At 59.6% G+C, this 11,522-nt stretch overlaps 1 protein-coding gene across 18 annotated transcripts in view; it reads right to left on the bottom strand.

Annotated features, from left to right (window-relative positions):
- Nucleotides 1-475: 475 nt before the first annotated feature.
- Nucleotides 476-11,522, bottom strand: part of ABLIM3 (actin binding LIM protein family member 3) — a 50,079-nt gene continuing 39,032 nt past the window's right edge. For 4 of the 18 annotated variants that reach the window (XM_061372833.1, XM_061372834.1, XM_061372832.1 and 1 more), the window contains exons 7-22: nt 10,854-10,941; nt 9,941-9,999; nt 9,635-9,706; nt 9,080-9,235; nt 8,035-8,064; nt 7,656-7,785; nt 6,700-6,798; nt 5,370-5,420; nt 4,033-4,167; nt 3,718-3,782; nt 3,390-3,537; nt 2,789-2,818; nt 2,312-2,370; nt 1,760-1,828; nt 1,019-1,099; nt 476-664 (exon numbers count right to left, since the gene is read on the bottom strand). In XM_061372833.1, coding sequence (XP_061228817.1) covers nt 533-664; nt 1,019-1,099; nt 1,760-1,828; nt 2,312-2,370; nt 2,789-2,818; nt 3,390-3,537; nt 3,718-3,782; nt 4,033-4,167; nt 5,370-5,420; nt 6,700-6,798; nt 7,656-7,785; nt 8,035-8,064; nt 9,080-9,235; nt 9,635-9,706; nt 9,941-9,999; nt 10,854-10,941 — 1,404 coding nt within the window. In that variant the 3' untranslated portion in view covers nt 476-532. Of the gene's footprint in view, nt 665-1,018; nt 1,100-1,427; nt 1,666-1,759; nt 1,829-2,311; nt 2,371-2,788; nt 2,819-3,389; nt 3,538-3,717; nt 3,783-4,032; nt 4,168-5,369; nt 5,421-6,699; nt 6,799-7,655; nt 7,786-8,034; nt 8,065-9,079; nt 9,236-9,634; nt 9,707-9,940; nt 10,000-10,853; nt 10,942-11,522 lie in introns of those variants that run through there. The other 14 variants (XM_061372829.1, XM_061372828.1, XM_061372831.1 and 11 more) reach the window with 14 other exon arrangements.

Raw genomic sequence — 11,522 nt, 5'->3', positions numbered from 1 at the left:
CTTTGCCATGTGGGTAGTTATGGGCAACAGTTACTGTCCTTAAAATGCTTTGAAAATGAAAAGACTCCCACCGTTGTGTTATTATTAATAATAGCCTCCAGGCTTTATCACTGAAACTGCTGCTGGAGATGGAAGTTACTTATATCCACAAACGGCTGAGCTGGGGTTAGGGAGACACAGGTTATAGGAGTAAAATCATTATAAATAAGTGGTTCATTTGCTGCTGCCCTAAAGCAGACAGGAGCCATCACCAGTGCAGCATTGCCATCCCCACCTCAGCAGTGACAGACACCAAGTGCTTCCAGGCCTTGTGACTTCAGCCCCTGGGAGAACCCAAGGATGGGCACAGTAACAGGGTTGGGAAAGAAAAGGAAACCAAGAGCATAAAATGATCTGCGAGACTCCAATTCACTCTCAGGGGTGCAGAGGGCGCCTCTGCCACGTACAGCACCGAGAATCATACAGAGCTGCAGGATAGAGATCTTTCTATGTATATATTTATAGGTATGTATATATTTATAGTGCACTGCATTTAAAACAGCCGGGCCTGCTTCTTCAGCTCGTTCCTCTTCCACAGCGCCAGGCGGTCGAACTCGGCGATGGTCATGCCGAAGATCTGGTAGAACTCCTCTTGGGAGAGGTGCCGCTGGGGAGAGACGGGATGCTGGGCCAGGAATGGGGACCAGAGCCACCACCCGGGGGTCCGATGGCATCCCCTGCCCTGCTGTGTGCAATGGGGTGCTACAGCCCCCAGCAGTGCTCACTGGGGAGAGGAGAGCACCCAGCTCCCGCCTGCTAAATGCACTGGTTCTGTGGGCATGGGGAACAGCTCTGCCTGGCCAGCGGAGCAGCAGCACCACCGTGACAGTGTGCTGGCACATGTGTGCTCCCGGGGAGCCATGGAGATGCTCCTCACATGTTCATGAGCCCCTCACAGCCCCACACTGCCTGCTGGGGCTATGGGGACACCCCTCTGAGCCCTGAGGACATTATCCCCAATGGAAAAGGCTCTTCTCACCTCTAACCGAGTCCTGTCCACATCTTTGGGCAGCTGGTTCCTTCCCCTCGTCTTCACCAAGAGCAGCTCGTAGGGGTATATCTGCACAGGGACAGGAAGACCATGGGACATACTGGGGCACACCTGGGAATGAGGCTGTGGAAGCCACCAGGAAAAAGCTTCCTCCTGCTATGTTCAGCAGGGTTTGGGTGGCACAGCTGCCTCCAGGGCTTGGGCAGGACAAGGCAAATGGGGGACTGGCTCTCATGGTGACCCTGATCCACACGGAATCACTGTGGTGGCTCTGGAATTGCCTGTTCACTGTAAAACCGGTGACCCGGGGATGAGCGTGAGTGGGGGAAACCACCTAACCCTACCCCTAACCTTAACCCTAACCACCCTTCTCTGCTCCCCATCAAGGAGGCACTTCTGCTCAGCCAAGTGCTTGGGACCCTGGCAGGAGGGGAAGGACCATGGTCTGAGCCCCGCAGCTCCAGGACAGGGCTGTCAGGTGGGGAATGGAGGGGAATGAAGGTAGGGCATGGTAGGCAGAGGGCAAAGCTTGCTCCTAAAGGGCCTGAGGACACACGGACACATCTCTGGGACTCTGGTACTCGCACCTCCAGCTGGCCGCCGCTCCTAGGAGCAGCAATATCTTACCTTGTACTCTGTGGGGAGAGAGAAAAGACAAGAGACATGAGCCACGCTGGCCCCTTTGCTGCCAGGCATCTGGCTCTGTGCCTACAGGGTCCCTTGGCCCACGGCCTTACCTCGCATCCCCCAGTTGACGGCATTCGTGCTGTCGTAGTGGAAAAGCTCGGCACTGGGAGGCTGCAGGACGGATGCAGGGAGGGAGGAATAAGAGGGGTCCCCTCTAGATGCTCAGCACAACACCTCCCATGTCCCCAGGGGGAAAGGCACCCACCCACCCCAAAGCATGACCCCTGGCAGTGGGGGAACTGAGGCACGAGAAGGTGAAGGGACAAACCCAGGTCACCCTGAGGCACCCCAGTAATCAGTGCCCTAGGGTATAAAGCAAAGCTCTTGCACTGGAAAGTAACACCAGCAACCCTCTGAATGTACCCTGCAGGAGGCTCAGGGCAGGCAGCTCTGTCCTTCCTGCCTGGACAGGGCACTTTGGACCCCAGTAAGGGTCAATTTGGACTGGCACAGACCAGCAGTGACAGTAGGGGAGCAGAGAAGGGGGCAGTGGGACACCCAGAAGGGCACACCAGGGTCCTTGAGGAGCCTGAGGAGAACGATGAGGGGCGCAGAGATGTGCGGCAGCAGCAGGATGCAGCAGGAGGCACTTACCCGGTGCAGCCCATTCCTCCTGTAGGCAGGGAGGGAGGCCGACTTAGAAATGAGGGGATCTGCAAAGAAGCCACCAAGGTGCATAAGGGAAAATGCAGGGATGAGCCCCGCACCCTGGGAGAGCGCTCTCTGGGCCACCCTACCCCTGTGCTCCCATGTCACTACCCAGCTCCACATTCACCCTGCTCCGTCTCCTTCCAGCTCCAACTCATTTCCAGCCTGGCTTCCTCCCGTGAGGACATTCCTCTCCCCAGAATCCCTTTACCATGGCAGCCCTCCTGCCTCCCCTTCAGTGCAACACAACCTCTTTCAGTTTCTCTGTCACCAGCTCTGCACTGGTTCAGCTCTACCCTGGCCTTTCAAGGTCTCCTTCTTCTCTCCCCTTCTTTCCTCCCTGGTCCCAGCATCCGAGAGCCCAGGCTCTGGACCCCACCACCCCAGGGGACCAGCAGTGGAGGGCTGCAGGCTCACACTCACCACTGTCAGCCAGGTAGTGCATCCGGGGAGCTGCAAGGAGAGCAGAGCCGGGCATCAGGGATGACCGGGCACCCCACGCCATGCAGAGCTGCCCGGCCCCATGGGTCCCGCTTGGGGGTCCTTGAGCATCTCTGACAACCCCAGCTCCATGATGCACCAGGAGGAGGGACAGCATGGAGCGAGCTGTGCTGTCAGGCTCCCCAGCACCCTCCCTGGAGCTTGAGGGCTGGGTGCTCTGGGTGCTGTGCAATGAGAGCAGTGCAAGCAAAGACAGCAGCCCTGAAGCCCGTCATAAGGAATGAGCCCAAAACAGGTCAGGGCAAGGCCAGCATGGCTATGCTGTGAGATTCCCAAGGGACTACCAACCACCCCATGAGACACTTCACTAGGCTGCTAGACAGACTGCAAACACCCATCGGGCAGTGCCCCGTCCTGGCCAGGGCACAGGGAATGGACGGAGCCCCGCGGAGAGGAAAAGAGCCCCCCAAGTCTAACTCTGGTACGCAGCACATCGCCCACCACCCCTTCCCCATCCCCTGCTCTTCCCTCCCCATGGGGCTCTGCTGGGTGGGATGGACAGACAGACAGACAGGGTCCTTACAGCCGTTGAGGGAGCCCTCATAGCCAACTGTGTGCAGGGCTTCTCTGCTGCTGGCCGAGCTGCGAGGGGGTGTCCAGGGGTCTGCATAGGAGTTGGACCGAGCCTTCATCTCCTCCCTCAGGATCAGCCGGCCGATGCCGCTCTGGATCTGGGCAGGGGGGAAAGGCTGCTTCACACCCCCCTTCAGACCCCATGTTGGGGATGCCAAGGGAAGCAGGGTTAGGGTGATCCCTTCCTGGGTGGTGGAGCTAGGCTGGGTCTCCTCCCCAGAGCCCACTGTCATGGGGGCACCTTGCTGCTGGCTCTTCCCTGCCAGGGCATTGCTCACCTTGTGCATGCCCCGGTCGTACCCATCCTCCTCGCCTCCAGATGAGAACCTTCGGGCTCGAGGAGCTGCAAGGAGACAAACGAAGGGGTCAGACGAGGATGAAGGTGGAGGCAGGTAGGGAGCAGGCAGTTCCCAACTGTGTGGGGACAATTGAGTCCCAAGGGCTAGGATTTTGGTGTCACTTTGGCATGTATCATGGCCCAACCCCACCTTCAGGTCCAGACCCAACTTTGGGGTGGCTCCCTCCCAGAGAAAGGCTGGGTTATGGGGCAGGAATGAGTTTTGCTTTCCCCCTGGTCAGTGAGGGGCTGTTACCTTTGGGAGAGCTTTGGAAGGACCAGTACTCTGACTCCGAGTGGTAGTACGGGTCCGGGGAGTAGGCAGGGCTGTACTTGGATGACTGTGCGATGTCTTCGCTGGTTTTGCTTTTCGTGGCTGCAGGGGGGTTGTCTGCAATAGGAGCAGGCAGAGCTGCAATGAGGACCCTGAGTCCCACTGGCAGGGCTTGCAAAGATCCATCCCAGGATGAAAGCAAATCCTCTTCCCTCCCTTCTCCCCAGTGGCCACCAAACAGCACAGGGATAATCCATGTTCAAAGTGCTGACACCTCGGGGAGACGAGGATGCAGAGGCAGATAGTGGGGATGGTGACAAGCAGAGGGGCTGTTGCTGATGTGGCTGGGAAGGGACCTGAATGGTTCATAGCTCACAGCACCACAGCAAGCGCTGGTTCCTGCATAGTGTCCACACCAGCCGCTGTACCACCAGTGCCACCAGACTCCCCCTGGCTGTCCCATCACCGAGGAGGGGGTTATAACCACACAGGCAGGAGGGGACGGGAGAAGACTCAGTACAGCAGGGAAAGGGCTCTCAGTGGGTTACTGCCAGGGAAGGCAGCAGGGAAGTGGAAGGAGCACCAAGGCCAGGCAATGTGGCAGCACTATCCCACCACCCCAAGCGGGCACAGGGGACCCTGCCAATGGCAGCTACTTACAGCAGCGGGTGCAGCCAGCAGCAGGGCAGCGGGAGTTGGGCAGGAGGGAAAGGAGAGCCCAGGGAGAGAAGAGGAGACACCGAAGTTACTGCCTGGGGGGGAGCCGCTGTCCCTCTACGCACCAAAGCAAGCAGGGACAGTGCAACCCAGCCCTGCTGAGGCACCAACCACCCCATGCCTCCTCCCCATGCCTCAACACCCTCCAGGCCCTTTCATCCTGGAGCATACATCCAGGATAAGCTGTGATTTTCCTCCAGTGCTCCATGTCAAACTGCAAATTACCTTCATCTTCTTCCTGAGGCTGCTCTGGCTCCTGGCATCAGCAAGTGATGCTCCTCAGGGCAAGGCACCCTCTGCCACCCCTCCACAGCCTCATTCCCCCTCCCCACAGGACCCCAGTCCCACTGACAGCCTTTGCCTCCATCTCTCCCGACAAGGACACAACCCAAAGCTGACTTTTTCTCTCACTGAGCCCTGCAACTGCTGCCTGGAGGGGAAGCAGGAGCACCAGCTCATCCGGTCAGCACCCCAACATCTCACACCTTGATGCCTGCTCCCATGTCCCACCCTGCCCCTAAATGCCACGAGCCAGACCAAGCCTTGTGCTGGTACCCTGCCTGTGTCCTGAGGCCGGGGCACAGCATGCAGACCATACGTACCGTGCCGCTTATAGATGGGGGGCTTCCGGTAGATGTTGCTCTCGCCGGCAGCTGGTAGAGGAAAGAAAGGGAAGAAAGAAGTAAAGAAGGGAAACGGGCACGTCAGTGCGGGCACGCTGAGTGCTGACGGGACACAGGTCCTGCAGGAGGTGCTACCCACGCCACGTTTCCATCACACTACCACCTCTGGCTCCACGCATCCCACGGGAGCCCAACACTGGACCAGTGCCCGGCAGGCTGCAGGATGGGCAGCAGGAGCGAGGTCCCGGGGCTGCCCTCAAACACGGTGCGCACGAGGACATGCAGTGAACACCCCGGCATCAGCATGCACCACCAGCCCCGGGAGCAGCGCAGCCGGGAGCCACCGGCTGCTGCTGCAGCTCCTCGGGGTGCCAGCGCAGGGAACAACGGCCTGCGAGCTGCTGGGGCAAAACCACATCAGCCAAAGCCTCTTTCCACAGCAGAGAGAGAAAAGAGCGAGCCGGGAGGGAAAGCAACTGGAGCCTGGCGCTGAGAGCTACAGCCCCTGCGCAGGGGACAGGCAGCGGAGCAGGGACGGGGCCATCCATAAACCACCGACCGGCAGCGGGACCGAACCCTGCCAGGGGTGGGGTGGGAGCATGGTGGGGATCCTCCGGGTGTCCTCATGGTGCTGTCCCAGGGCATCAGCTCTGCATCATGGAGGAGGACACGGGCAGCAGGAGATGCTCCAGCTGAGCAGGGTGTTGCGGGGCTCTGCCCCCCTGCACATGCTGAAGGATGGATGGGCAGCTGCCTGCTTCCCTCCCTGCCCGTCCGTCCCCATCCCCGTGGGCTCTGTGGGAGCGGGTGGTGGCCCTTACCTGGTGTCCCCCTGCAATCCCTGCAGAAGGGGAGCAGGCATCTGGCAAGCCCAGAAGACTCTGGGGGGAGGGAGCAGCGGGCCCTATGGGGAGTATAAAATAGTCATCTGTAGCGGATAGGTGCGGAAAGGCCTCCAGAGACACGCTTCAGGTTGTGATCCTGGGGGGGGGGAAAGGGGAAGGGGCAGGCTCTCTGCAAGGGACTCATCTCCGTGTAGGGAGTGGAGGAAGATAAAGGAAAAGGGATGAGGGACACTGAAAGGATCAAGCAGATTCCGGGCAGCTCTGGGACATCCGGGTGGTGATGGGGAGGAAGGAGGGTTCAAGCTGCAGGTCCTGTTTATGGATGGCCTCTACCAGGGGTCGATCCTGCTGCCAGCTGGCTCTAGGCAGGCGGCGGAGCTACGCATGCGACACAGCAGGGACGGCACATGCTGGCATGCCACAAACACGGCGCTTCCCCGGGGCCGGGGCACCCCAGAGCCTACCTGGGATGTGGAAATGCTTGGGCGCTTGGTATGAGGTTGGAGTGGAGGACCTCACATCTAACTGGCTATAGTAGGGGGAGCTGCGCCCGCTCTCGGTGCCTACGCGGTGCCGAGCAGAAGCAGCCATAAGTGACCGAGAGAAAGAAGAGGCAGAAGAAAACGGGTGTTAAATGCAGCAGTGTTAGAGGAGCAGGGGGTGACCCATGTGGTGGCGTGGACGTGTGCCAGGCTGTGGTCCAGGATGGGATGTGATGGAGCAGAGATTCCCCGCATCTCTGGAGGCAGTGGGATTCAGAGGCAACCCCGTGTGCGGGTGCTGTGCAGGGCTGCCCCGCTGCTGGCAGGGGGAAGCCGGGCGTGCTGCAGAGGCAAACAGTGACGGGCCCTTGGCAGCGCAGAGCAGCGCAGGGAATGCAGGACCTCTGGATTTACTGACCTCGGGTTTTCCCAGTCGTTCCTCCCTGGCTCCGAAGGGCAGGAGACGTGGCACAGACACACTCTGCTTCCCCCCGCCATGCTCCAGGGCATGCACACACATGTGCACATGTGCATGTATGTGTGTAAGGACCCCCCTTACAGCACCGACTGGGCATAAGCGCTCTCATGCACACCTCTCCCAGAGACAAGCCATTCAAGGGGTCTTCACTGGACCTGGGGCTTACCACCCTGCCATCCTCCATAGGCCCCAGCTCAGATCTGAGCCAGGACAAAGCCCCTCTGGCCTCTTCTCACGGCTCACATGAGTCAGGGGAGGCAGCGGATGCACACAGCAGAGCTGGTCACTGCCCCACAGCTCCTGTTGCTGTCAGCCCCCCCCCAGACCCCCAGGCCTCCTGCCTGCTTGCCAGGAGAGACTGCCAAGGTCCCCTGGGGTAAGCAGGGGCCAGTTTGGTGATTCTGACTCCATTTGGGGTCTGAGCTCAGCTTAGCCTTGGGGCTGCAGCTGAAATCCTCACCTGAGCGGTAGAAATGGTGTGGGGACCTCGGGATGGTTGGGGACATGCCCTGGCGGCTGTAGGTGGGGGAGTCGATGTAGCCAGGGCTGGAGGCTCGCCTCTGCCGTGTGTCAAAGCTCTCATAGATGTCCTAGGGACCGGGAAACACACGGAAAGAGCAGGATTAGAGCCGGCGTAATGAGGGATGAGGCAGGTCCTCTGCCAGGGAGGGTTGCACACTGCTCTGCCCGGGGGCCAAAGGACAGGACCCTGCTGGGCCCGATCCCCCAGTCTCCACCCAGGCAGGGGGATGCTCAGCAGAGCCCAGTGGTCCCTGGGCACAGGGACACCCTGGAGTGGCAGCAGGTGACAGACCCCAAAGCGCCTGCTGGGGCATTACCTGCGAGTACGGGGAGAGGGTTCCCAGGGACTGGAGGCAGCAGGAGGCAAAGAGAGGTGGGGAGAGAAAGAGAGAGACAGCACATGGTTAAAGGGAGCAGTGACAGACTGGGGTCCCACGTTACAGCCTCAGTGCAGGTAGTGAGGCCAGCTGGTGGCACAGCCGGGGCTGAACTGTGGCAGGACACTGGTACAGGAGGGGAGCTGGTGAGAGGATGGAACCTCCCGGGTCAGCAGCCTGCATCCCTGCTCAGAGACCTTGGTGGAGTGGCTATAAGGGGAAAAGGCGGTTGCTGGCCCCACGGTGCTCCACAGCAGGCCATGGCCTGCACCATCTCTGGTGGAAACCAGACTTGTGACAAGCCTTGGGATGGAGATGCAAGAGATGCTGCTGTGGGCCATTGCAAAGTCCTCTTCCAGGTCCACCTCAGGTCCCCATCTCTGAGCTGCTCAGAACCTCTTCTTCCACAGGCTTGCTGCAATCACCCATCAATCCCAGTCTGCCTGGGAGAGTGGGGCAGGGCAGTCCCGTGCCATGTGCTGCTTAAGCATCATCTCATCACATGCTTACAAAACACATCGACCAAGACCCTTTCCCCTGGCTGTGGGACCAGCATCCAACAGGGGCAGCCCTGCACGTTCCAGAGACACTGTGCTGGGGCTGAGCGGCCAGGCTCCAGGCAGAGCCCTCTGTTCATCTGTCCCTCCATCCCAGAGGATGTGTGCCCTCCTCTCCTGCTGCAGGCTGCCATGGTGAGCTCCCTGCCACTTCATTGCTGAGGGTGACATCGCCTCCTGCACACTGGGCCTGCAGCACTGCCATCAGCTGATAAGGTCACTGGTTTCTTCCTTACTCTATAGCAGTAATGTAAAGATTACCCTTCTGGCCCTCTTCCCAGTGATGGGGAGCCTCTGGGAGAGGTCTTACCCCCCTCCTGTCTCCCTGCAGTATTCCCACTGGAGCAAGTGAACCCACATGCAGCTCTCTCCATCGCCTCAGATTGGGGCCCAGCTCCCTGCAGAGCTGATGCATCGAGACTCAGTACCTCCCCATAGCTATATCTCTCCAGTGTCTCATCCGACGTGTATCTGTGATAGGGCTCGTAGGAAATGAGGTCAGGACGCTGCACTTCATAGATGGCTTTAATCTTGGGAAGAGCTGCCAGGTCTTTGTAATTAAGGATCTCATTATCCACTTTAGCCTAGGGAGACGGAGAGACAGAGACAGAAAGGAAGAGGAGACAAGAAAGGGGGAGGCTGGAGTGCACAGTGTGGAACCAGCATAGAGCAGACAGAGCCCCCCAACACCCCAGCAGTAGGAAGAGGTAAGAGGAGATGCCTGGGAGGCAGCAAGTGGGAAGGGGCAGAGGAGCTGGGAGTGGGGACTGTGACCCTCTGAGTGCTCCTGGCCTGTGCCAGTGGCCCTGGCAGCACGGCATGCTGCTGCAGAGGGGACACGGCTTGTCCTTGCTGGCCCCACACACTGGGCTGTGTCCCTGGGGGACACCTCACACTGCAGAGCAGCCCTGGGAACTGCTGCTCTCTTCCCTGTGGCCGGAGCATCCATCCTGCCCCACGCAGACAGGCAGAGCTGTACTTACACAGATGACACGGTTCGGGGAGCCGATGCTGGAACCAGGGGGTGAGATGGAGGTTTCTGATGTCCTTCTGTGCTGTGGAGGCAGAAAAGCAGAGGGCAGATGAGAACACCACAAGGAGGGACCTCTGCACAGGCACAGCGCTGGGTGCAGCAAGCAGATTGCTTCCTCTGGGCTGCAAGGACATGGCATCAGGAAGCCACCCCGGGCTTGGACAGTGCCACAACTGTTCACCTCCAGCAGGGACTTAGGGGCAACGTCCCCTGCGTGGTGCCACCTCTGGGAGATGCCCATCACCCTGGTGCCTACCTTTAGCTTCTTCTCTGCTCTGGCCGCCTGCTTGCAGATGGGGTGCCACACTTCAGAGCCTGCAACGCAGCACAGAGAAAGCATTCCATCAGCTTCACACACAGCTGAGCTCTGCTGCCTGGGATCATCCTGCTGCCCCTGCCATGGGGGAGACCTGTCCTGTCCTGTCCTGCCACCTCCAGCACTGACCTGCAGCCTGTGGCCCCCCTGTCCCCAGTAGCAGCTGCACTGCAGCTACAGGTTGCACTCCTGTAACCGGTGCAGCCACAGCATGTGCTCGTTGGGAAAAAGAAATGCAACAGCTCCCAAGCACTGAGATGTAGTGGCCAGCACTATTGAACTGTGACAGCAAACCCGGGGGTGCTTCTGGCCCAGCCCCAGTGCTCAGCCTGGCAGCTCCAGTGCCTTAAACCAGGGGTAACACTGAGCCTGCAGCATCCAGTTCCCTCAGGGCTGGGACCAGCAAAGCCACCAAGCCCTGGGATGTCCGCTGAGTGCGCCCATCCTGCTGCCATAATGGGGCCGTGCTGGGACCCCCACTTGAGTGCTCCCAGTGCACAATTCCCCCTTTGCCACCCATGGGATCATTAGCGACTCAGGGTTACTGAGCAAAACCAAACCCTCCCTTCTGCACTGGAAATATCCCCTATGGGTGCTCTGGGAATGAGCTCCTGTTGAAACCAAACCCAAACCCAAATCATTCAGCTGTGCCCAGCAGAAGCCTGACCCCTCTGGTGCTGCTCCCAGCGTAACCTGGGTGGGTTGGGAGCAGTGGGGAGGGGGTCCTGGGCCACCCTTCCCTGGGCACCCATCTCCATGGGCACCCAAACCCCAAATGCCCCTGCAAACAGCACACAGAGCCCCCCAGCCATGCAGGGCAGGGGAGCCCCTCCTCACTGCTGCAGACCCCTACCTGTGAGGTACATCTCCTCTCCTTCCGTGAACATCTGGTGGCAGCGGACACATCTGGCGCAGGTGGGGTGGTAGTGCTTCCCTCCTGCCTGCAGGGGCGAGCACAGAACAGGGGCTCCTGATCAAGGCAGGACGTGGTGACCTGCTCACACCCCTGAGGGCAAGTGGCCCTGGCATCCCTGCAGCAGACAAAGTGAATGGGGCAAAACTGCCCAGGGTGGCCTCAGGGACTACCACAATTCATGGGGAAAACTAGAGCCTGCCTCATCACTGATCTGACCTCACGGACTACAAGTCAGACTGGAAGCTTTCTGCTCTCCCTCTGTCCAACACACAGGAAAGCACAGCCACGAGTCCCAAACCCCCAAGGACGATGCCCCTACAAAGCTCACACCTAACAAACTGCCCTTGCATTGTGGAGACGAGAGACCCTCTGCAGGAACACTCAGGCGTGCGCCTTCCCTGCTACAGCTTGAAACAGCAGATTTGGCCCAGGATGTCACAGCAGGGAAGCAGCGAAGGCAGGAGAAGGGCCCCAGTGATGAACCTCACAAAGCCGTCAGTCAGACCCTCCCTGGATGCCACTGCCAGCCCCTCTCCATCAAGACACTTTTCTCCTCCTACAAAGCCATGCACAAACTTCAGCGCTAGGAACAAGCGATTCCCCAGC

This window comes from Neopsephotus bourkii, unplaced genomic scaffold (genome assembly GCF_033783945.1).
Source record: "Neopsephotus bourkii isolate Nb327-2 ecotype Australia unplaced genomic scaffold, CSIRO-AGI_Nbou_v1 NB_1622, whole genome shotgun sequence".
In the NCBI taxonomy this organism is placed as follows: Eukaryota; Metazoa; Chordata; class Aves; order Psittaciformes; family Psittacidae; genus Neopsephotus; species Neopsephotus bourkii.
The sequence above is the reverse complement of the archived record's forward strand: the minus strand, read 5'-3'. Positions and strand labels throughout refer to the sequence as shown.